Consider the following 26,516-nt stretch of genomic DNA (forward strand, 5'->3'; position numbering starts at 1 on the left):
TTTCACTTCTTCCACAACTAGTCCCTCATTCTTTCCCAATCTCTCTTTCACCTTATCTCTTTCTTCTTCGCTCACACAGCCGACGACTACTTTTCTATTCTTCACCTTTCTTACTCTTTCCACTTTTACCCATCCATCTTTTGCATCCACAGTCTTTCTAATCTTCTCTAATACATCTTCTCCCGTTTCCTGTTCGTCCTTGGAGGACACCATAACTGAATGCAAAGCCCTTGTTTCGGGGAATCTCTCAGCGACTCCTCTCGAAGCAACGGCTGCGTAACTTGTCGTTTTGGCGACAGTCATGTTGCCCTCCAACAACGAGCTTAGCCTTTCCATTCTCACCTCACTCTCTTTCATACTTCCACTCATCTCTTCCATCCTTTTTGTCATTTCTTTCATACTCTCTTTCATGCTTTCATGCAATTTGTTATTTTCTTTCATGTGTCTCATCAGTGCTTGGTCAGTAATCGTCGGAGCGTCGGACGGATGGGGGGGGTGTAAAGGGTCCCTCCCTTGCCCTCCGCCGCTCCAAGCCCTGGCACTGGTGAGCTCTATATCTAATTCTTTAATTATCTGGTAGAGTCTGTCTAGCGCTGCGATGACTCCCTCTTTTCTTTCCGCTTTGAGATTTCGGGAGTCCCTTATATGACTTTTCGCTTTTAATAGACAGGCTTTACCCTCTATCAAATAAATGGATGCCGTTGGAGGTGGGCTTCCCTCCTTGTCTTCGGCTTGTCTCTTACTTACGACTACTTTCTTTTTAAGAACTGGAGGCTCCCGGATGGGGGGCGAAACAGTAGTGTTCAGAGCCTCCAGTTTGTCAATACTTTTCCGCACTACGGATGCCTCAGCTTTTGTTGGAGCCCTGCTCACGTCAATTGTCAAGGTGTCACTCGTACGTTTTTGGGGTGTGTGGAACATCGTTAATAATTGTTTGTCAAGACAACCTAATCTAGACAGTTGTTCCAATAGGGACACAACTGAATAAAATAATAATTAAATAATTATTTGTCAAAAAAAACAACCTAATCTAAACAGTTGCTCCAATAGGGAGACACATAGGGTTAAAAAAAAAAAGAATAATAATAATTATTTGTCAACAGTATAAAAAAAAGATAATAATAATAATAAATAAATAAAAAACCTAATCTAAACAGTTGCTCCAATAGGGAGACAGCTGTATATAATAATAATATAATAATTACTTGTCAAAACAACCTACTCTAGACAGTTGCTCCAATAGGGAGACAGCTGTATAAAATAATTATATAATAATTACTTGTCCAAACAGCCTAATCTAGACAGTTGCTCCAATAGGGAGACAGCTGTATAAAATAATATTAGTGTTAAAAAAATTAATAATTATTTGTCAACAGTGTAATTACTAACCTAGCCTAACCTAATAGTTGCCCCAATAGGGGAAACCCTGTCCTTACTTATTAAAAGATATTGTGTAATACAATGTATAATATATATCTATATACATATATATATATATATATATATATATATAGTCAGTGTACGCTAGACAAAAAATAAAATATTACAATATATACACATATATAGATAACACAATATGTAAATAAAATAATATAGATAGTCTGTGTGGTAATAAATAACGGATGTTCCTATGCTCCCAGAATAAGGCGATAAAACTATTAATAAAAACTAAATGCCCTAGTAACTACACAAATAATAAATATTGTCATTTAACAGTGGCTCCGATTGGGGCTACTGGTCTTGCAATATCCCTGGCGCGGTGTTGCGGCAGCGTCTACTTCTCGTCCGATCCAACGGTCAGAATGTCAGAACTGATTTGCGTAAAAATCAGTTTACAATATTATTATGCTTGTAATCCTTTGAATACACTGGTCAGTGTTATTTATCGCCTTCGAAAATTCAATTGAAGCGGCAGTCGGGTGAGACAGCAATTATGACAGCTGTCCTTGTTTCACACAAGTGAGTATCATATGGGCCGCGAAGAACTTCTCGACTTGTAAAGTTTCACGCCACTTTATTCACAGTTATCACTGATTTAAAGGTTATATTTGCGTACATGAACTTTTGAATAATAATTAAGTACGCGACCGCTTGCGAGCACTGCGTGAACGGAACTCTCGGTAGGTGTATATTCGATAGTTATTTCCGGCACAATAAATGGTTCGTTATGATTAGATTTTTTTATATAAGTATATTGGTTACATATGCCTAGTAAAAAAATAATAGGCTTGCAAAAAAAACTGTTTAAATATTCGTGTAATTATTATGATATGGTAATTCTAATTATTATTATAATATATGTACCTATTCGCATATCTGGTATATATGCATCTAAAACTTCCTATAAAATTATTTTAAATTGTATATTTAATTATGTTGGTTAGTCATCACTTATAATAATTATGGAAATGTCGGTTTAAATCTGTCGGGTAGTTTTTATGCCGGTATAACCCAGGCAAGACGGTCCTTGGTACAGTGGTTGACGCGTGAGCGTACAACCGAGGGGTTCTGGGTTCGATTCCCGGTGGAGACGAAGAAAAAAATATGTCTCGGTCTGGTAGGATACAGAAGGCTGATCACCTAATTGTCCCTAAAGAAAATCGATCAATGAAACAGATGTATGCATAATGCATCTGCCCCTTACCCTACTACGGGGACACGGGACTTCACACTATAACCCAGGCAAAGCTGAGGTAACGAGCTAGTAGTTATAGCACAGAATAATAACTAGTAGGTTATAATAGAACTATCAATGTAGGTTAAATTATTAATAGTCGACCACCATACATATTATATACTGAAATAGGTACTACTAATATAAAAAAGAGCAAGGCTTTTTGGTTTGTTTACTTCTCGTGATTTAATTTAAAAATGAATCTATCCTTATCTTTTAATAACATTGCCATTAGAATATTTCATATTATGTTGTATACTGTATATACTTACAGTAACAATTTTTATCCCGCGTCAACCCAGGTAAAGCTGGGCCAAGCGGCTAGTGTAGTATAATTTATACATAGTGTTGCAGTTAACCCTTATTTCGACAGAGAAGGTGATAGTAAACTTATTAAAATTTTATTGTATAACCTAGTTTCCATGGTTTTTCTAAACCTCCAAAAAAAGAAAAAAAAAATCTACCCCCCACCCTTATGGAGAAAAGCGATGTCCGCCACACCGGACATTATCGAATCTTAGTAAAAATGACTTGTCCGTCCTAGCGGACTTAATCGAATACGTGAAAGAAGTTGCATAGTATAAAGTAAAACAATATAATAGTAAAAGAGCCTTTATTTTTTATAAAAGTACAAAGAAACTGTGAAAAAAAGTAATCTAAAGGTGAACGTACTACGGGAGGATCTTCAACTACTGCAGTATCTTCTATCTGGGCTCTATACAAAAAGGTACTCTGTTTCCATTTGTAAGAGAGGGAAAGCTTTTGAATTTGCTTGGGTCTCTTTTTTGTCACAACTGATGGTTCTCTGAGTCTTCTTTTTCTATGCACATGTGTTGGCAACGAGGGTAAAGACGATATAGAAGGTAAGTTTGCAAAATTGAGTTCCTGCGACTGGTTCGGGCAAACTTGCTCTATATTTGGACTCAAAGGCGTCGGGTAGTCGTATGTAAAGGTTAGGTAGATAAGAAGTATCTAACAAGTTGATAGGTACTGAGAATAGATGTAATGTTTTGGTAATACCGACAACTCAAATCTTTTACCTTTCATACCATATTTCGACAAGGTCCGCCGTGACGGACAAGCTGTAAGACACAATAAATACAGATGTTTCGACGAAGTCCGGTGTGGCGGACAAGTGAAAAACTCGATAATTATTAAGAATAACGTAAGCAAAAGCTATGAAATCGTATTATTTGAACGTTAGTAGACTAAATTCACAAAAAACAAATAAAAAATCTACGCAACATAGGCAAAAAATAATATTTTTTAATAAATTACCTGAAAGACTTTCTTAGTGCGCAGTTTCGCCGACATTTTTTCGCCAACTGTCAAACTCTGGGTTATTACACGCAAAATTTATTTTTCTACTAAAATTTGATCGACCTCCCAATAGCTTAGTAGTTTTTTTGTTGCAAAAATAGAATTAGACGGGGCGGTGGATTTTTTTAAAGTACTTGTCCGGTGGTACGGACAAATTCGAAATAAGGGTTAATACTTAAATATATTATAAATAGTATTTTGCTAAAAATCGTGGAAGGTTTTAATTCTGTGCTATGGCCTGTTAAAAAACCATTTGACATACAGCAATTAAAAATTTTAACATAATTAAGTTCTAACGCTATAAAAGTAAGTGGAAATCGAATGTAATCACGATAAGCAACAAGTATCACACGCAGTTATGTAAAGAAAAAATGTCTCGATAAAATAAGGTTTTTGACCCGACCTTGACCAAAATGCCGTGCGTTGAACGTGTTTATAGCTTCGCGAACTTTTTGTAAAGTAATTATCGTGATTGTAAACAAACGCATTGAGGGATACTATTTATTTTTACGTTTTATCGTCCGTTATTGAAAATACTTCATTTTGATACATCATTTGATAGGTTTTGGAGATAAGAAATAGTTGAGTGTAGGCGCAATATATTTTTGACGTTTTAATTTTTTAAATAAATAAATAAATTTAATGTCGTCGGATTAATAAAGGCAAATTATTAAATAAGATTTAAGCTATAAGGAATAATAGAGCGTTGTACCTATGCTACGTTTCGGAGATTTAATTTTCTACCCTGCATCACTCTTCCATTCCATTTTACCAAAATTTGTACAATTCATACTAATATTATATAAATAGTTTGTGAATGAACAAGCTTATTTAAGGAAGTACTACTCGTTCAAATTCGATTATTTTCTTCTACTCCTTATAGGTAATTGTTACTCCACTCCACAAGTTTGTGTCGAGTCTACTATTTTTTTCTATAATATTCGAAACCTATTCCTTTCTCTTTCTAGTCTTTATTTGACTTTGACAATCATTTATAAAAAAAAAAATCGAAAGCATCGCAAAGACCTGTATATTTTTACGAACTATTTTGATTATACAGCCACAAATTAGGGGTTTTATTTCGCTCCTTTATATTATAAACACGTTCATGACTATGATGATTATACAGCCTCAAAAAGGGGTGTCATTCAGCTCCATACAAAATCCTTCACACACTCGTACCTCGAACTCGGCCGGTTTATTTACCTTAAATCTTAATTTAAAACGAACATTAAATATTGTGCGTGCCGCCTAAACATTACGCAACTGAAGGCTAACCGTGCTTTGGTTTATGATTATACCTCTTACGAAACTATTGACCGCTTTAATAACTGTTTTGTGGAAAATATAACATTGTCTTTTATTTATCTATTTATTCTTTACATATTCGGAAAACAGCACCAATACAACAGCTATTACAATGGTTTCAGTGTGAAATTAAAATATAAGTTTAATTGTATGTATTTTTTTGTTGTATGCTTGTACTTAATAAGCTCTGAAATTACTAGATCGATTTTGGTAAATTTAAAACTGGTAGAAAATTGCATTTTTCCTGATTGACAGGCGTAGCCATATTTTTCAGCCCCAGTTTGGTATAAATAATATTAAAACTGCAACGGTTACGTTGAACGGAAATTATTATTTATTATGGATCTCCATAATAAATAATAATTTCCAAATTCCATCGCTTGGTAGATAACAACTAGCTAGAACTAGCCTATCTGCTATTTTAGAATTCTCAAATCATTCTTTTAGTTAGTTCGCAATTTTGAATCGTGATAAATAATTTTTTCTGTTTGTACTTTGTGGTGCTAAATAAACATTATTTCTTTCTTTCTTTCTTTCTTGTTTCAAATACATACAAAACATTGGAAAAGGGTTTCTCCCTCAGTACTTAACGAATATTGGTTAACGAAAATATGAGTGTCTAAATTATTAATCTCATGTTTTTGGAGTCAGTAAAAAATAGTATTCAACCGTCATTAAAATCTAGATTCTTGAACATGTTATTTCAAAAATAATTGAGAGCAATAAAACGTTAAATAATTGCGTTGCAGTAAATTTTAACAAAGTTAAATACAAGCCTTGAGTTGCAATTTTACGAGTACATGGTTAAAGCCAGTCGTTTTAATTCTACTAAAAGTACTTTTTAACTTTTATAAATGTATTTGAAAATTCTTTTGCAAAACAAATCGTAGGTGGTTAACGAGTTATGTTTTTAATTTTAGTTTTGGTTTATCACGTACCGAGGCATATCTAACCTAACAGCTAAAAACACAGAAAGCAGCTGTCAGTTTGATAATTGGGCGAATTTATAAAAAAATCTAAATAAAAAACGAATCAAGCTGTTTACACTACCCTGCATTCCATTTTAAAAATAAACTATAATTGATGAACAATAAACATAAAAAATGCATCAATTATCATAATTGAATTATGTACTCTTTGTCGTAAAACATTGCATTCTTCCCATGTAGTTGCAAATCATAAAAATATTATTATTTTGCGTGTAAATAACAAAATTTAGGTCAGAATGATTAACAATAATTATGAATGACAAGTACATGATTGATTGTTACTTGTCAACTTTGATTGCAATATATTTTAATGATATTGGCCATTGTTATTAGTGTCCAAGCATAAGTATTAAAAGTAACGTACTTGGTACCTATAATTTTCATTATAACATTGAACATTTTTATATTATTCTTAGATGTGTATTATTTTTAGATGTATTGCCATGACCTAGAGATGAAATTAAATTTTTGAATTAAAATTCTATACCAATGAAATCTTATAATCGGGCAATTTAGACCTGGAAATAGTAAAGAAAGAACGAAAATTATCTTTCGTTCTTTCGATTGTGAAGACTGATCGGTTTATTAGTTGTTCTGGTGTTTTTATAAACGATAGCAGATTTAGAGGAACCTATTAACATGTTGAGTTTATTTTGTATTGTTTCGACCCTGAATATAAAGTATTTAGGACACAAATATGACGAATAAAGTAGTGACTTTAAGGGTTCATCTTTATTTCCAGTAAAAATGGGTTCGCTACCACGAATGTCCGTCGTAACGGGCGGCCGGGTGGCCGTGCCGGCTGCACCGCTTCCCAAACACCTGGAACTGCTGGCTGCTGGAGACAGAACTGCACTGGTTTATTCAGGTAACGTTATATTTTTTAACATTTATAGCAGCGTAGTAATAAGAAAACAAGAATATCATCCTTTCCATCCTTCAAACATTCACTAACACATTGGTAACGAATCCTACTATCCTACTAATATTATAAATGCGAAAGTTTGTGAGGATGTGTGTGTGTGTTTGATACTCTTTCACGCAAATACTACTTGAACCGATTACAATGAAATTTAGCACACATATAGAGGGTAATTTGGATTAACACATAGTTAGTTCCCGTTCCTGTGGGATTTTCGGGATAAAAATTATAATTAGTCCATTTATTTTTTTCTTCAGCAAATTATATACGAAATTTCATTGTAATCGGTTCAATAGTATTTGCGTGAAAGAGTAACAAACATCCATCCTCACAAGCTATCGCATTTATAATATTAGTTGGTTAAAGCTTAGTAAATTCCTGCGACTGTACTCGTCTTTGTAAATTATTTGCTATCCATTAATAATGTAGTTTACTAGTGACAGTATTATTAAAAGCGATTAATTAATTTTTCAGGTTATCTTTTACAAATAAAACACTAATGTTTCCTCTCTTTAATATTAGTTTAGATAAGAATGCAGATATAATCGTTCACTCATCTACAAAATAAACAAAATTTATAAATCTTACATAGCAACACATAAAAGAAATTATCCAATATGGTGCAATCATTTCGTAATTATGCGTGTGCAAACATTCATTTTTATCACGCTATAAGCTTCATCTGTATGTTTGTATGCAACCGACTCTTTTACTCTTGATTTTGACCCACTTTAAACGGACAGATTAAATTCAAACTTTGTACACTTATCAAGGATCGGTGACAATACAATAATTCCAAGAGTTTAAACGTGTTTTTTTTAAATTAAATTTATTATTATAAATATAGATTTTGTTTTTTATCCCAGATGAAACCTGCAACATCCGTATAAGCTATTCCGAGTTAGAAGCCAGATCTAATTCGTTAGCGAGAGCTATATGCGCACACGCAAGGCCCAGAGGGTGTAACAGGGATCAAGATTATGTGATCGCTGTATGCATGCAGCCTACGCATAAGTATGTTTTTTATCTTTAAATAAACAGTTTTTTTTTTAATATTTGTCTTTATTAATTAAGAGATATCTTTAATCACGAAAGTCTTAATTTTTTTCTCAGTTTAGAGCCTAAATTATTTTTGTTACGTATAGTATATCTCAAAAATAGAAGATATCATTTAGGATTTCAAAAATGTGCCATTTTAACTTAAACAATTTAAAATTATGTATCCGTCTTAAGATTTGCATCAATTTGTAATTTATCAGATAGTATTTACATTTTCTTGAAAACGATAAATAAAAAATATAGGTACAATGAAACTTACAACTAGATTTTACTCGTGTATTCCGACAACATGTATATTATTTTCAGCACAATAATAACACTATTAGCGATATGGAAGGCAGGCGCAGCGTATGTGCCAATGGAGCCCAGTTTCCCCCAAGCAAGAGTGTCGCATATTTTGAAAGATGCACAACCATCTTTGGTTATTTATGATGATACTGGTGAGTTACAATTTAAGACGATACACAAAAAAAAATCTACTGCTTGGCGGGCGGAGTCTAATAGCTCGCTATCGCGAACGCGGGTGTGCGCGAAGTCATTCTTGCAAACTCGCCGCGCTGCCGCTGGCCGACTCGGGACAAACATGTATGGAGTCGTCATACAGTTATAATATTCTTATAGGTACATATATTTAATTGTTGATTTATTGGTTTTATTTTCTTGCTTATAAACAAATAATCTTCTTTTTAACAACTACTTAGACATTATTAATAATTATTATTATTTCGTAATGTTTACTTTATTACAAAATAATACAGGTTATAAATAATCTTTAAAATAACAAAAAATATTGTTACTCTGAAAAAATGAAATGGTACTCAATAACGCGGACTACTGAATGGATTTAGATAGAATTTGATGCTGACGTAGATATTACGTCATGCCCAGAAATGAAAGGTAATATTTCTGAAAGAAGTTATAAACCCTAATTCTTCTCAGTCAAAGTCAAGGGTGGAAGATATCACTAATACAGTAAAACTGATGCGAAACTTTGGATGTTAATTTGTATATTTTTTTGTTAGTTGTTACTTAATCACGTCAAGACTACATTACCAATTTTGATAAAATATAGCTAATTGCCTGGATTTACACAAAGGATACTTTTTATCCGAACTGAACACTTCTGTGGGATAAGACAGGATTCACGATATAATCTAATTCCACGCGGGCAAAGCCGCGGTCGGAATGATATTTTTTTAAATAAAAAAATTGTTTAAAAAAAACACAAAATATATTGACGCATGTATTTATTTTTTGCACTCTATTATAATTGTAATTATTCATTACAAATAATCAAAATAAAATAGCCAGAACAAAGTTAGGCCCTGGTAGGGTAGGTAGGCAGGTACAGCAATGTGAGACGAACACTGGCTTATTTATACCAATAATAATGTATTATAAACATTAAATTAAGTTTACTTTCTAACAACAAAAATACATAATATTAGCTAATGTGAAAGCGAATCAACCAATCATCACACAAAAATGAAATGTGCACACAAATATTCATCCAAATCGGTTCATGTCATTAGGAGGAGTGACTGCAGCGCCATCTTCCGGGCCCAATTGTGTTTCCAGATCACCCAGGAACTCAATTTAATATACTTACACAAAATTTTTCGAAATGAAAACTCACATTACTATGTAAATATGAATATAAACCTGTTTTATTACTAAGCAATTTCCCGCACAGGTGTAGTAAGTATAAATGAAATAAATATCAACATCAAATTCTTTATACAACATACTTATCTACCACCTTCTAAGAAATGTAATTCTTGAAATTATTTCGTATTTTTTTTAAATATAATACTACTCCAATGAGCTCCTGTTCCATATTATGTCCGCCATACTTCCACTAAGTTCACCATGATTTTTTATTTCTTTGCACTTTGTTGCTTTTTGCTAAAAATGGAATCATGCGATAAAACCAGTAGAGCTTTGATAACATACATTTTTGACTGAATAAAGGTACTTACGAAGGAGTGGATTCACATTGTGAACAATCAGTGGGTTTATTTTCCTTCTGGATTCCGGATTTCTGAAAAGATTATTTATGCTATAAATGAAAAAATCTTACACATTCGTTATGTACTTAAAACAGGGGTACATATCAAACATCGTCTATAATACAATTATCATCAAATTTAAAATAAAACCAACTTACTTCATTAATTTGTTCCAATTGTAAGCATTCTTTTTCCTCCAACCTTTATGTTTCTTCTTATTTTCTTTATTGTCCCCATTTGTCTCATTTTGTCTTATCGTGTTGTCACCCTTTTTTACGATTGCGCGAGCGACACAAGTTCCCCGTGTGACAGCCGTAGCGGGAATGACTCGTGCAGCGATCGGGGTAGGAAGGTACAGGGCGGCTCTCGCTATATTGGCTGGTCGCGCGCTAATTTCAAGTATTTCTTGTTTATTTCAAAACCATCGCATATTTCAAAATTCTAACACGGTAGACGTATAGGTTGTATATTTTATAGTTAATATCCAAAAAGTCGTAACTTTACGTTTGTTATTTTGAAGATGCCAGAGATTAAAAAAAAATAACAATGATAATTTTGTATTTTTTTTCTATCGAGAAAATATCATGGAATCATGTTTCTAAAACGGTAGACGTATTGTGTTACTATTGAACTTTCTTGTCAAGAATTTTCATCACGACAAATTTAATAATATAAAAATTAGGAAGGTTTGAAAAGGGCCGTAAATGTTAGAAAAATTAATTCATCACCTTAATTACGAAATACACTGTCTTACCACAAAAAACTTTAGACAGGGTTTAACTTTAAGCGCGGGTTCTCTTTAATCTGGTTTTGTCGTATTTCACATAGACAACTATTAAAATGACGGATCCCCGGTTTAAAGTTAGACTGTGTTTAAATTATTGTTTTGTGGTAAGAGCTAGTCATTATGTTTTTGTGATCTAGTTAAACTAATATTTAATGTCTCACTTTTGTTTAAGATAACTTATTGAATATTCAATAAATTAATCAATTTCTCTTCTAATTGTCATAATATATGTCATTTTGCCTTATTTTTTTATTTTATTACCTACTTTTAACTTTTTTTAATATATAAAAAAAATGTTGAATATATCTTTTTTATAGAGCGTAAAAACTATCTGTTCGTTTACCTACACCTCAATAAAAGCTACACAATTAGCATGAAATTAAACCGTACTAATAAATTAAAAAACATACTTTATTACAGCAAATCCATCAATGTTCAAAAACAGTGGAGTACCAGCCATATCATTTGAAGAACTATCACTCGACGCCAGTGCACTATCCTCCAACGGTTTGAATGACAGTGACATGCTAGTGCGTTATAGTGTTGACACTATCGCCATAGTATTGTATACTTCAGGCAGTACGGGGATACCGAAAGGTTAGTAAGAAAGTTTAAAAAAATAGAAAAAATTCGATCCCGAGGCGGGATTCGAACCCGCGCCTTCTGAAATCTACACTAATATTATAAAGAGGAAAACTTTGTTTGTTTGTTTGTTTGTTTGATTGTAATGAATAGGCTCATAAACTACTGGACCGATTTTAAAAATTCTTTCACCATTCGAAAGCTACATTATCCACGAGTAACATAGGCTTTATCCCGGAAATCCCACGGGAATGGGAACTATGCGGGTTTTTCTTTGAAAACGCGGGCGAAGCCGCAGGCGGAAAGCTAGTTATTAATAATTATATTGGTTGAGATTGTAAAAGTTTTTCAATAAAGTTTTATTTCTGCAAAAAAAGAATAAATAGTTACTATAACCATAAATTTTATCCGTCTCTCCCAAAAATAATTTATTTATTTATTACTAGTGGTCCGCACCGGCTTCGCCCGTGGTACATATTTCACAATAAAAGGTAGCCTATGTCCTTTCTCGGGTATCAAAATATCTCCATACCAATTTTCATGCAAATTAGTTCAGTAGTTAATAGGCGTGATTGAGTAACAGACAGACAGACAGAGTTACTTTCGCATTTATAATATTTATTTATTTATTTATTTATTTATTTCTTTGTAATCATACAGCATTACAATAAGTAACAATTTTTAATATATTAGTACTGAACTAAGAGCCAATTAAGATTACTACTTAGCTAAGTTAATTTTTTAAATGACATATTATCAGAAAGGAGTGTATTACATGTTTTGGTGAATTATATAATACTAGATTTCCGCCCGCGGCTTCGCCCGCGTTTTCAAAGGAAAACCCGCATAGTTCCCGTTCCCGTGGGATTTCCGGGATAAAACCTATCCTATGTGTTAATCCAAGTTACCCTCTATATGTGTGCTAAATTTCATTGTAATCGGTTCAGTAGTTTTTACGTGAAAGAGTAACAAACATCCATACATCCATACATCCATACATCCATACATCCTTACAAACTTTCGCCTTTATAATAGTATATTAAGATCTTAAGAAAGGTTAATGAATAATTAAACAGTTAAATCTGAAATCTCCCTTTGTGTGCGTGTGTGTATGTGTGTGTGAGTGTTAGTGTGATGTGAATGTGTGGTTGTCCGTTGTCTGGACTTGCATGTTAGTACTAAAGCCGAATTGTATGTGAATTTTGTTAATTTCTTTTATAAATCTTTGCTTTATTTTTATTAGTATGGATATATTAATATTTACTTAATCGTACCTAAAAATATTATGGAATCTGTATAATTTATGTATGTAGAATCCACTCAGTAAAATAATAATTAATCGAGTACAGTAGCTGGCTCTAGTTAATATGACATAATGCAATGTTATTTATGTATTTGCATTTTTAAATCTGGAAAATTGATACAAGTACTTACTCATTCGGTAATTCACATTTTTTATAATCAAGAAGATGTAAGTACATGATTGGTTAGAATTGGCAATGAGGTAGTTAAATTAACTGATATATTTAATATAATCGTGAGTTGACAAATTATGTGCTTATTTAATTTTCGCATAAGGTCAATCAGGGCTGTATTTAAGATTGAATTCGAAGTGAAAACTAATTTTTCGCATTTTAATGATAGACAAGTACAACGAATAGTACAACTTTATATGAAGCTTCGATTTTAAACCTGAAGTTATATATTTAAGTGTTCTTAAATAAATATTTCTATCTAATTCAAAGTGGTTAATAAACAGTCCATGGTTTTATAAAGTCAGTCCGTCCCTGTACTACTATGAACCCTAACTTTAAATCAATTTTAATCTCTCGATTCCGTAAATCTATACTAATATTATAAAGAGGAAAGGTTTGTAATTATGTATGTATGTATATGTGGTTTTCACGCATAAACTACTGGACCGATTTGGATGTTTGGCCCAGATAATCTTTAGACTCTGAGAAAGAACATAGGCTACCTTTGATTGCGAAACATGTACCACGGGCGAAGCCGGGGCGGACCTCTAGTCACAAATATAACGATGCTTACTAAACTGACCTTTAATTTTTGCACAATATGATTTGCTTCCGTGTATTTTTTATTTATAGCATTAGGTACTTATCTAATAGTAAAAAAATACATTAATTTATTGCGTTAAATTATCAAGGTATTGATGAAAAAAAAATGCGATTTCTTTTTGTTTGTTTATTTTTATTACCGTCTTCCTTATTTATTTTATCTTACAATTCAATTAGAAGTGGTTTAATTGTAGATAAAATAGAGGTTAGAGTAGAAAAAAATATGACTGTAACTGAAATTTATTTAATTTTATGATCCTTTTTCAGTTTTCTGTATTTTTCATTGTCAAATTGAAAATAAAGTGGAATGAACATGAATTAAGAACAAGCAAACATGTTAAAAAAAATTAAGAAATTGTGCTTAAATAATTTTTAGGCGTTACAAAATTGCAATGTTTTTACCGTTTTGTGTTGGAATTTATTTGGAACTGTTACGAAGTGAATCACATATAAGTGAAAATTATGTGATACATTCATTTTCAACACGTTTCTATATCTCTATAGAATATGATTTAACATTTTTTGTTCAATAAAATAAATTTTTTGACAATAAAGAATTATAAATAAATGACATAATTTTTTTTCTAGGCGTTCGTCTCCCCTACTCCGCAATTTGCAATCGTCTCTGGTGGCAATTTCGCACATTCCCCTACTCTGATACAGAAAGTACTTGCGTGTGGAAAACTGCGTTAACATTCGTGGATTCTGTCTGCGAGATTTGGGGGCCATTACTCCATGGCAGGTCCTTGGTGATAGTGCCGAAGGAAACCACGAGGGACCCGCAGAAATTGGTGCGAGTTTTGGCTGAGAATCGAGTGAGTTGTGTGCACATATTTGTTTTTATTGTAGGGGCAATCTAGAATGAGTTAGAAATTGTACATCTAGAAATAATCGGCTAGTGAAATGTTGCTTCATAGAACATGCAATTTTTGTTGTTTTTGAATATGTTCATTTGTTCTATTTTTGTCATTTAATAGCTTGAAAACTATTATTATTAGATGGTGTTTAATGAATGAATGAATACTAATTCACTTCTTGCAAATGTTGCATAATTTCATACTTACTTTACAATACTTTCGAAAGATTCTTTGATGTTATTCATCATGTTGAAAAGCTAGCGATATTATTTCACAACTAAGTAGTTGTGACTGCACATTCCTAAATGCAGTCTAAATGCATTTCTAAGTGCAGTCGAAAGTAGGTACTTTGTTATTTTTTGTGTTCATGTCTTGTTTTTTTTTTCAGATTGAACGTTTAGTCCTAGTGCCAACATTACTTCAATCGATCCTAATGTACCTATCCCTAAATCCTTCAGAGAGACCGCTCCAAAATCTAAAACTCTGGGTCTGTTCTGGAGAGACCCTTAGTAAAGATCTGGCTTCTAGATTTTTCCAGCACTTTGGTGATCAGAATGGGTATAAATTGGCTAATTTTTACGGCAGTACTGAGGTTATGGGGGATGTGACATATTATGTTATGGAGAGAAGGGAACAGGTGGACACGTTCCCGACTATACCTATAGGTATGTATTTTGGGGAATTTTTTAGTTGGGTTATGGTTTGTGTAGACATCGTTATTGATTTATTTAAATCTTTTCTTACGCACACAGTTATAGTAAATAGTCGAAAGTCTAATTTTTTCATCTAATTATGATAATTCTTTAAAGATCGATGTTATCTCATTGATTAACTACTTATTTCTAAACAAATTTAAAAATTATCTGCAAGTTAAATTTCTAAGTAATAAAGGTTAAATTATGCAAATTAAAAGGATAAAACACCTTCTGCCACAAACTTCAAAAATTACTTTTATGTGTATATTTAAATATCTGAAACTAACTTTCAAGGGTTGCTTTCAAGTCAGTCATTTGTCATATACTTAATGTATTATTATCAAACCAGATTAAATTATGGAAAAAAATTACCCTTTTTTTTCGTCACCAGGTAGCCCTTTATCGAACTGCGCAGTCTACCTCTTAGACGAGGAAATGAACCCGTGCCGTGAATCCGAAGCCGGCGAAGTGTGTGTCGGGGGCAGTAACCTCGCGCGGGGGTATGTGGGGGGGCAGGGGGCGGGGAAGTTCTGTGATAACCCGCATGCTTCTAATCCTGGTATGTATCACACAGACAGACACACACGTTCATTCATCCTTGCATACATACTTAAAAATCTATAGGCACTTATTAAATACTAGCAATGCCCTGCGGTTTCACCCGCATAGATAGCGATACCGTTACAGTGAAAAGTCTACTATAGGTCGGACTATAGGTTTAATTTTTAATCACATGAAAATCACCTTTACCCCGTCCCGCACTACGGCCTTTTTTTTTTGTTTTAGTGGGGAAATCTTTCATAGATACCCACGGCCTCCGGGGGAGGGGCCGTGGGTTATTTCGGGTTCCTACCGACCAAAACCCCACTGTGTTCCGTCAAGACGCATATTGGTAGAATTCCTCCGTGACCCCCGCACTACGGCCTGCTCGAACAGTATACCTACTATTTTCTGTAGATTGACACTTTTAAAAATTCGTTATATCTTTTGAATGGAATATCCAATTCTTTTCATTTAAAAAGTATTTAGCTGGCATTGAAACAGTCTATAATAAAACATCATTTAATGGGATAAGGATTAATATATGTGTATGGATAACATGGTTTGATTACTGTCGGCACTTCTATTTACTTTGAAAACGTAAAAAAGTTGTTGTAGTAACATAACTACAGAAGATGGACATATGGTATCGCGGACTTTCTTGTAGATATTGATCCATTCTATAATACCGTAGAACATTTTTTTGTTCTATCTTCAATAGATTCCGCAGCGCACGCGATGACAGAAGTTTTATTGAGGATTTTTTTACACCTTGGGTTACATTATTGAATTTTTGGTAAGGATCTCTAATTTTTTTGAAAATGCAATATAGCCTATGTTGCTCAGCAAAGATGCAGCTTTCTAATGGTGAAAGAATTTTTGAAATCGGTCCAGTAGTTTTAGCGTGAAAACCATACATACATACATACATACATACTTACAAACTTTTCCTCTTTATAATATTAGTATAGATTACATAGCTGAAGTATTTATTTGTTTAACGCGTTAATCTCAGGAACCACTGGTCCGATTTGAAAAATTCTTTCAGTGTTAGATAGCCCATTTATCGAAGAAGGCTATAGGCTATATATCATTACGCTAAGACCAACAGGAGCGAAGCCACGCGGGTGAAACCGCGAAGCGCAGCTAGTAGAATATAAATACACACACACAACACAACACATGCCTTAGATTAATAAATTTTCAGTCCCTTCATTCTTCAACAAGTTCTATTCACAGACATTGGCGCCATCAACCCTTTGACCATCAAGTTCTGTTTATTCATTCACACACACATATCCGTATCATTATAAGTTTGTATTTTTACACAATACACAGGACAAAATATCTTGGTTATGAATACGCATATAATATTTTAAATTTTCGAAAGCCACAAAATACAAAAATGGTAATCAAAGTACGATTTAACCAAAGAATCAGACGTTCATTTTTAAATTTCACACTTAGGTATACATTATAAATTGCAAATTTTCGTTTTAAGTCATATTTTTTATCTTTTTATCCCCAGAATTCAGCCGTCTCTACCGTACCGGAGATTACGGTATCCTCTACAAGGGTGTAATTCTATTCGCTGGTCGAACGGATTCACAAGTTAAAATTCGTGGCCATAGAGTGGATTTGCAGGAAGTAGAAAGGGCTGTAGCTAATGTGGGGGGAGTTGAGAAAGGTAAGAAAAAAAAAGACGTGTGGCACTCGGGGACTGCCGCGGTAAAGCTATTGCATGCTATGCCTTCAAGCCACACCTCCGAGCCCGTCCCCGTGGGGAGCGTGAGGCTTTTTCGTTACGGAATTTCTCGATTCGGTCCCCGCGCTCAAGGCCCGCGATAGAAGCTATGCAATATAAAATATATAGAAAAAAAAAGCGTGTACGCCGAGCACACGTATCAGAAATGAAACTTCTTTGCCAAGATTTAAATATACCAAAATCGTCGCCTTATTCCATGACGTGACGGTATAGCCACGACTGCGACGTCATTTCACCTATTCGTGTATTGCAAAATACCTTATCTTTTAAATTTCTTTGCATACCCAACCAACAAATCGTTGCTCTATAGAAGGGATAAGAACGTTTCAGAGGTGCTAACTGGTAGTTCTATAAGGGTGATAAGAACGTTGTATAAACCCCAAAGTGGCGCATTTATAAAGCCATTTGATGGTATTGTGTTGCTGTAGCAGCAACTCAGATGCCAATTGGACCTATAGAAGAGTACACTTATAGAATCGCGATGCTGTTATAGAGCGAAATAGTGATATAAAAGGAACCGCGATGCTGTTACAGCGCGAAGTTGTGTTTTAAGAGTAACCGCAAATCTTTTGTAGCACGAAGTTGCGATGTACAAGTCACTGCGACGCTACAATTATAATACAAAATGGTAAATCGTGTACCAATTGATAATACGAGTAAATGACTATAGGAACCATCATCGTGGTGTCGAGTATTAATTTTTGTTACACTGTTAATTATGTTAGATACATAAACTGACTTGTGAATGAAATTTTACTGATAGATTATATGCATAATTACGCTGTTTTTTTCATGCCCCCCTCGAATTATTGAGTTTTAAGTAATTAAAAAACTAATTTTACACCAAATTGCTGTATAGGATGCCAAATAGCAACTCCGTGGCTATTATACGTCCGCAAACGAACGTAGTTTTGACAACTGTCATGCCATATACTGGATTAAATTAGTAGGGTTCCCTGATGTAAATAGAAAACCCATAACATGCTTTATTTTGTATTTTCTAGTGTAAATTCCGATTTTTAGATTCCGATCCCGAAGTGTCAAGCAAAACACTAGTGTCTGAATGGTCTGCTTCTGAATTATCACAAACCACATGATGGCTGTTAACTTGGTTCTGTTCATAGGATGTAACAGATTGTACGGAATCATTGTCCGTATTCGAAGCCTCACCTTGAATTTGTCTGGTGTCAATCGTTACTGAAGCTGCGATTTTTTTTAATTCATTCAATCCATGATTATTAAATAGAACCCTTCAATTATTTACGAGACGGTGCTGACAATATGGCAGGTTTTTGTTGTTTTAAAGTGAAAGAAACTCTCTTATAGGCCGTATATCTCTCGTAAGTGTCGCATTTTATACGCCGTTTTTGTTACATAACAGAATTATTAACTCTTTTATACAGTAAGTCAGTCCTATAACTCTGACCACTCAGCTATTAAACCACTGCGTTATAATGGGCAGAAAAACACGAATATAATTCAATTAGGTTACAAAGAAGCGATATAAAACTCGAATATATCACCTAATTGCTCTATTATGGAGTTTCAGCAACCATGAAGATTCACAGTGCTATAATAGTAATAAGGAAAACCATTACAACACTAAATTGTCCTATTGTAGATTTTTTTACGCCTCTATAGGCATGGGACTATAAAGGTTACCCTAGAATCGTTTATTGCACTAATTTGCTGTAAAAAAGAGACCACCAGCGCTGTTATGTGATAATATCGTCCTGTTATTGCTGTACCAAAATCTGGATAAGAGCTGCTCTATAAACGCCGTATAAAATAGTGATATAAACGTTTACATCACCTTGTTATGGGACAAATTTGCTGTGTATGATTATAGAGCAAAATCATCTCATTAAACGCTATTATACAACAAGCTTGTCACCGCGACACTGTTATACGTCATTTAAAAAGCTTTTTGGTGATGTAAGTTATTGTTATAGGACATCTTTGCTGGTTGGGTATTTCTTTCAAAATAAATAATTTCATTTCATTTCATTATTTATCTGTTTCATTCATTATTCTCTCTCTCTTTTCCTTTGCCTTGTCCCTTTATTTGGGGTCGGCTCTCCTCGTTCTCATGCGCCAGGATGGCCTATCCTGGGTTGTCTGGTTGTTCAATTGGGCTCGCTCCAAGTCGTTCGATATGGTGGACCACCAAGTGGCTGGCGGACGCCCCAGACCCCTTCTTTTATTTGGCAAGTTAAGAGCCCTCTTAACTACATGGTCCTCCCCTCGTCTCATTACATGTCCATACCATCTCAAGCGCTGTTCGGTGAGTTTCTCTGTGATGGGAGCAACCTTGAAACTTCCTCTGATGTGTTCATTGCGCACTTTATCGAGTCTAGTTACACCGGCCGCCCATCTGAGCATTTTCATTTCGTTGACATGTAATCTTTGTTCTTGACCTTTTTTGATTGCCCAGCACTCGGAGCCGTACATTAGAGCGGGTCTAACTGCGGTCTTGTACACTTTGCCCTTGGTCTTTATCGGCATCTTTGGATCACATAGTACTGCAGTCAGATTCCTCCATCTCTGCCAAGTCACATTGATTCGATGTGTAACATCAGCATCGATATTGGCATCCGATGATAGCATAGATCCCAGATATTTAAATTGTGACACCTTAGGAAGTGGTTCTCCTTGTAGACTAATAACGTTACGTTGCCGCGTCTCAGGGTTATAAATACACTCCATATACTCAGTTTTCTTTCTGCTTACGCGCAATCCATTAGTCTCTAGGGCGTGCCTCCATGCTTCCAGCGTTGATTGTAGGGTCTGTGCACAGGTATCGAGCAGTACGATATCATCCGCATACATTAGGCACCAAGGCAGAGCTGGTTGAATGTCTCTCGTTATGTAGTCCATTACGAGATTAAAAAGAAGTGGGCTTAAAGCCGATCCCTGATGGACTCCAACATTTACCTTAAATGGTTTACTGAACCCAGCAGCACTTTTTATTGTTGTACTTACACCATCATACATATCCTGGATAATTTTGACGAATATCTCTGGTACTCCTTGGGCTCTCGTGGCTTGCCATACTAATTTTCTAGGCACACGATCAAACGCTTTTTCTAAATCGATAAAGATAAGGTGTAGATCTTCTCGGTTTGATCGGTGCTTTTCCATAAGGATTCGAACAGTTTGAATGGGATCATTTGTTGATTTTGCTGCAGTAAAACCAAACTGATTCTCGGATATATTAACCATTGTTAACAGGCGGTTGTTTAAAATTCTTTCAAAGATTTTTAGGGTATGTGAAGTGAGTTTAATAGCCCTGTAGTTATCACATATGCTGATGTCACTTTTATTTTTATAAATAGGTACTAGGAAACTATGTCGCCATGCTTCAGGGATACTTAGGGTGTACAGTATGGTGTTAAAAAGACGCGCAAGCCACTCATACCCAAGGGGACCCGTTTTCTTCCAGATGTCAGCGGGTATCTCGTCAGGGCCAACCGCTTTGTGATTCTTCATTTTAATAACAACCTGTTTGATCTCCTCTTGCGTTACTTCTTGGATAGGTCCGACTGTTGGAATGATTTCTTGTAAGGGTTCACTAGGGAATTCTTCGTTTAAGAGGTCTCCAAAGTATTGCTTCCATCTATTACAAATATCTTCATTTGATGTTAACAGCTGTCCATCTTTGTTTCGGATGTATTTATTAACTTTTATGTCTAGCGTAGCTTTGTATCGTTGTTTCGCTATTTTGAAAACCTCTACATCTGTACTTGCGTCTTCCAGTCTTTGGTAGAGCATCTCATTAGCAATTGTCCTTGACTGAGCAACTATCTGTTTGGTAGCTTTTTTTGCTTTTTTGTATTCTATGTGGTCTTCTTCAAGCTTTGTTAGTTGCCACAGCTTAAAGAGTTCTCTTTTAGTTTTTATAGCCTCCTTCACATTGTCATTCCACCACGTAGGATCTTTATTAGTACTTATTCCACCTTTCGATATTCCCAAATGATTCGCAGCTTCATTTTTACAAAACTTTTCAAAGTTTGACCACATTAGGTTTGTATTATTGTTGTGATTTAAAGTTAAATCGTTTTCTAAATATTTAATAGTAGATGCAATGAACTGTTTACCTTTTTCTGAGTATAATTGGCGCCATTTTATTCTAGGGGTTCTATCTTTATTGACCTGAATGCTTTTCGGTAATATTAATTTTGATACCAATAGGCGATGTTGTGAGGTGAGAGCCTCACCCGGAATTACTTTACAATCTTTAAAACTTTTTAAGGCAGATCTTTGGCATAGTATGTAATCAATTTGAGTGTTATTTCCAGAACTTTTGTACGTTATTAGATGTTCATTTTTCTTTTGGAACCAACTGTTAACAATAGCTAAACCATGCCTAGAACAGAAATCCAGTATCGATATTCCCTCCCTATTCACAGTGCCATATCCATAGCCACCATGGACGTCTCGATAATTGATGGCTGTCTCACCAATGTGTCCATTTAGATCTCCACCTATGTATTTTGATTCATGTTCTGGTATTACACTCATGAGGTCATCAAAATCTTCCCAGAAAATAGATTTTTCAAGTTCTGTACATCCGGATTGAGGAGCATAGGCGGAGATGATATTTAAAGGTTTTTGATCGTCCATAGCGAGTTTAATTGCAATTAATCGGTCACTCTTTCTATCCACGTTTATTATACGATGCTTCAGATTGCAGTCCAGCACTATACCCACACCATTCTGGGAGTTCTTAACGCCATGATATATTAGTTGGTAACCTAGTCCAATATCTCTGGATTTGGAGCCTTTCCATTTTGTCTCTTGTATACAGCATGCATTTATATCTCTTCTTTGCAAAACCTTAGCCAGTTCTTGGCATCTTCCGGTAAGGGAACCTAGATTCCAACTAGCCAATCTTAACTTATATTGAGGTGTTGGCACAGGTTTATTGTCTGTTGCTATTTCTGATTGCTTGTCGCTTCCGGGGGACCCCCTAGTATATTCTTCTTTATTCGCATCCATATCGCATAAACTCGCTCTTCCGTCGCTTCTGGGGAACGCCCTAGCAGTAGTGCCCTTTCTTGAATGTTTACCTTTCATGTTTCGAGGAGAAAAATAATTGGCTTTGAGTTTTACGGCCGGTTGCCACCTGACGCCAAGGTTGTCATCTTATTCCAAGATGTGAGCGCCGCCGTTGGCCCATTGTAGGGCTCTTCCGCCGCCATCTCTACTGTGTACTCCAACCCAAGCACACAGCACTACTACGACCTGACCTTCGATTATGTCGAAGAAGCTCGCAATAGGGATTTGGTCACGAAGTGTTCATCTCCGGCCTCTTGGTCCGCGGGAGTAATGTTATTACTCCTACCCTTCAAATGCTAGTAGCACCGGAAGGGCATTCCCCTATCCGCCACCTGGGGACGCGTTCTCTAGGGGTTGAGGCTCCCCCTGTTTCATTCATTATTGAATTCTTTATTTCAGGTGTAGTACTTTGCTACGGTCTAGATCGAGGCAATCCAGAAATTCTAGCCTTCGTGAAACTGAATCCCAATGTAAGACTTAGTGGCCATAATATTGAACATACTCTGAAGGACACATTAACCAGTTATATGTTACCACAAGTAAGTTGTTTAAGCATATAATAATTCAATTAATATCACTATGGCCTATGTATGAAAATATAAAATACTAGCTTTGCCCCGCGGCTTTACCCGCATTGCTCCGCTTTTGTTGGCCTGAAGCGTGATGATTTATAGCTTTCCTCGAGAAATAGGCTATAACACCGAAGTAATGTTTCAAATCAGATATGATCAATAGTAGATCAGTAGAACAAAAGAAAAAACAGCTCTTCAGCTTTATAATATTAGTAAGTATATAAAAAATACTAAAAATGAGATTTCTTAAAAAATACACTCGGAATATTACGAAGCCTTACACATTAATACTAAATCACACAATATTTTCTATTCCAGGTAATTATCATAGACGAAATACCTCTTTTAGTGAATGGCAAAGTTGATAGACAGGCTTTGCTAAAGATGTATGAAAATAGTAATAACAATGGTAAGTTATTTGTTGAGTAATAACTCAAAAAAAATTAACACTGTTAACATATTGGTGTTGAGTATATTTCAATAAATGATATTTTGTACAATTAAATTTAATACCATCTAATGCTAAAATAGAAGGCAGAAATGAGAGAAGTGAGATATAACATTTTCTATATAACAATCAGCACAAGTAAACATATGACAAACAGTTATAATATCATAGAAAATATCAATTGATAATAATTAGTTCAACGATCGATCACTAAAGTTTTAGCCTGGAGCTCCTTATTCATTTTAAACATTTTTGTAGTAACAAAGTTGAATCAACATATTGTTTCAATTTTATGTATCGCAGAGTAATGCGACATGCATTACTCTGAATACTTTACTCTGAATAGTTCTCAAAAACAACTTTCTAACAATATTACTATTGCCACATTTAAAATAGTTTACTTTTACTTTTCAAATTGTTTACTATGAAAACAAGGATTTGCTGACAGGCTACCATCAAAGTATCGTCTTACCAATATTACCAGCTGATGACATAATACTCCCGATCGAGTTTCAAAAATAATCATGGTTCTGTTTCTTTTAACTTCTCATAACACTCAACTTAAGTTCGATATATCGTGAGATATAGATAATTTTTGTGACGCTGAATTTTACATACATACATAGACGACATCATAATGAAAAACAATAACCCTCCACGGTTGAACCTGACCTTACCGACATGTGTAATCTTAGTCACCGAGACGGGGCGAGGGGTGCTATATCCTTACAATCTGTGTTTTATGAGTTAGGGGGAAACAAACATAGCTTCTTATATGCCATCACGCGGTTTTATCTAACATTACTGACCAACCTGGATTTAAGATTCCAGTGCGTTCCGAAATCATCTTGTTTCTTTGACTTTGTTTCATTTAGATAGACAGATAGATGGGTGCATTATTCTTTATTGCACAGACACAGAATTAACATATATAACACAGATGATACACAGAGAAAATTATGTACCATTTTATCTCCAAAATTCCTAGAAATAGACACTTCCGACGCCACTAATATAGCCTAAAATTGACATATTCCTAAAAAACAATCTTTTGTCCACCCAGACGACACCACACTATCTCTAGAGCTAGACTACACAAACGTCCGCCCCGACCAGCTCGCAGCCGCTAGGGCGCTGCTCACTGCAGTGGGCGAGGCGATAGGGCGCGGGGCGAGGGGCGCTATATCGTTACAAGCTGGGTTCTATGAGTTAGGGGGGAATTCCCTTAACTCTATATATACGATTACCAGGCTGAGGGAGAAGGGGTATTATATCGGTGAGTACTTGAAGATAATATCTATAAACTAAGAAAAAATATACATATTTACTGTAAATTTATTGTTTTGTTTGAATTGTATTGTCTTATTCTAATTTTATTGTGTGATAATCGTGTTTATTTTGGGGAGTTAAATAAATATTTTTTCTTTCGCTCTTTCTAAAATAAATTAGTTTAAGTTAAAGTGCTATAATAAAACAAATATTTTGACTGACCGGTTGCCTTGGTTGGTAGTGGCCCTGCCTTCCAAGCCAGAGGTCGTGGGTTCGATTCCCACCCGGGGTAAATATTTGTGTGATGAACATAGATGTTTGCTCTGTGTCTGGGTGTTTATTATCTACATATAAGTATTTTTTAAATATATATATATGTATATTTATCAGCTATCTGGTTTCCATAACACAAGCGAAAGCTTAGTGTGTGATCAGATCGTACCGTGTGTGAAAATTGTCCTGAAATATTTATTTATTTCAGATATAAGTGATTTCATCGGAGCAGCAAATCTCGGAGAAGTACTACAGCGTCTAACCACAAATCCTGATAATGTCAGAGATTCTGATGATGCTAAATTCAATGTTGTTTCTATGAGAGATGATCATCGGGAAGAGGTTATCGAGTAAGTATTTATATCAACTGACGGTATTGTTTTTTTTTTATAAAGGGAAGTTAATTCTTATAATATCAGATATTTATTACTGTTACTTTGCCATTTTAACGGTGCATCTACATCAAACGAACATAGAGCCAGAGCTAGAGCATTCTTTTGTGATCTTTTAGTGTAAACGAAAACTCGTATTCATTGTTCTTCAGTATGTGAACATTGCATATATATTACATAGAAACTTTTCGAACGCACTAAGAACGTTCACTGAAAAGATAGTTTTTATTTTGTATTGTTAAACACTTACAAATGTACGCTACCTATTCCAGACTATCTATTTTTAAGAATCTTCAGCCAAAATTGTTGACTAGATTTTGCTTATCTGATCAATACTAATTATATCAAACATTCATTGTATGCTTGGGGTACCTGAGTTTTCACGTTTACAAAATGTATTATATGTATTATAACTTATATTGGTCTATAAAAAGTAACTTGTGATTTTAGGCTAAATAACTTTTCAGTTTTCAGTATGTCTTTCTCCCTTTAAAATACTATAAAATCAATATTTCAAATAGTATAAAACGAACATTAATTTACAGAATGATAGTATCATCATTTTACGAGAAAGCGGAGTTAGAACAATTCCTCCGTCACGAAATAGACACACGTGACTACGCGCACTGCATCAGCGCTTGCTGGGAGCCGCTGCTGCAGGCTGGGCTTAGTGTTGTGCTGGAGGATCGTGAGTCTTATTGCTTTTATACAGGGTGATTGGAAACTCGACAATCACTCGACATCAAACAAAGCACAGCTAGTAATTAATAAAGCAAATATATCTGTATATATCGAATTTCCAGTCACCCTGTGGTGACTGGAAATTCGACGTGATCCTTAAAGGGGTTATACTAGAGGTCATTTGCAACAAATTAAGTCCAGTTAACCAGGGGTCAAAAATTGATGGTTATTGAGCTAT

General features: G+C 34.7%; 1 protein-coding gene across 1 annotated transcript in view; it reads left to right on the plus strand.

The window, feature by feature from the left end:
* e (nonribosomal peptide synthetase ebony) overlaps positions 1 to 26,516 on the plus strand; it is a 52,879-nt gene that overhangs the window by 23,315 nt on the left and 3,048 nt on the right. Inside the window, exons 2-14 of the mRNA XM_089709760.1 lie at positions 7,034 to 7,159; positions 8,080 to 8,227; positions 8,579 to 8,712; positions 11,489 to 11,665; positions 14,317 to 14,543; positions 14,974 to 15,250; positions 15,672 to 15,839; positions 17,349 to 17,507; positions 23,043 to 23,182; positions 23,534 to 23,624; positions 24,727 to 24,939; positions 25,414 to 25,555; positions 26,143 to 26,285. Coding sequence (XP_089565886.1) covers positions 7,039 to 7,159; positions 8,080 to 8,227; positions 8,579 to 8,712; positions 11,489 to 11,665; positions 14,317 to 14,543; positions 14,974 to 15,250; positions 15,672 to 15,839; positions 17,349 to 17,507; positions 23,043 to 23,182; positions 23,534 to 23,624; positions 24,727 to 24,939; positions 25,414 to 25,555; positions 26,143 to 26,285 — 2,140 coding nt within the window. The 5' untranslated portion in view covers positions 7,034 to 7,038. The remainder of the gene's footprint in view (positions 1 to 7,033; positions 7,160 to 8,079; positions 8,228 to 8,578; positions 8,713 to 11,488; positions 11,666 to 14,316; positions 14,544 to 14,973; positions 15,251 to 15,671; positions 15,840 to 17,348; positions 17,508 to 23,042; positions 23,183 to 23,533; positions 23,625 to 24,726; positions 24,940 to 25,413; positions 25,556 to 26,142; positions 26,286 to 26,516) is intronic.

This window comes from Colias philodice, chromosome 23, assembly GCF_061535455.1.
Source record: "Colias philodice isolate Cphi_HAF_F1 chromosome 23, ilColPhil1 Martin Lab GWU primary, whole genome shotgun sequence".
Classification (NCBI taxonomy): domain Eukaryota; kingdom Metazoa; phylum Arthropoda; class Insecta; order Lepidoptera; family Pieridae; genus Colias; species Colias philodice.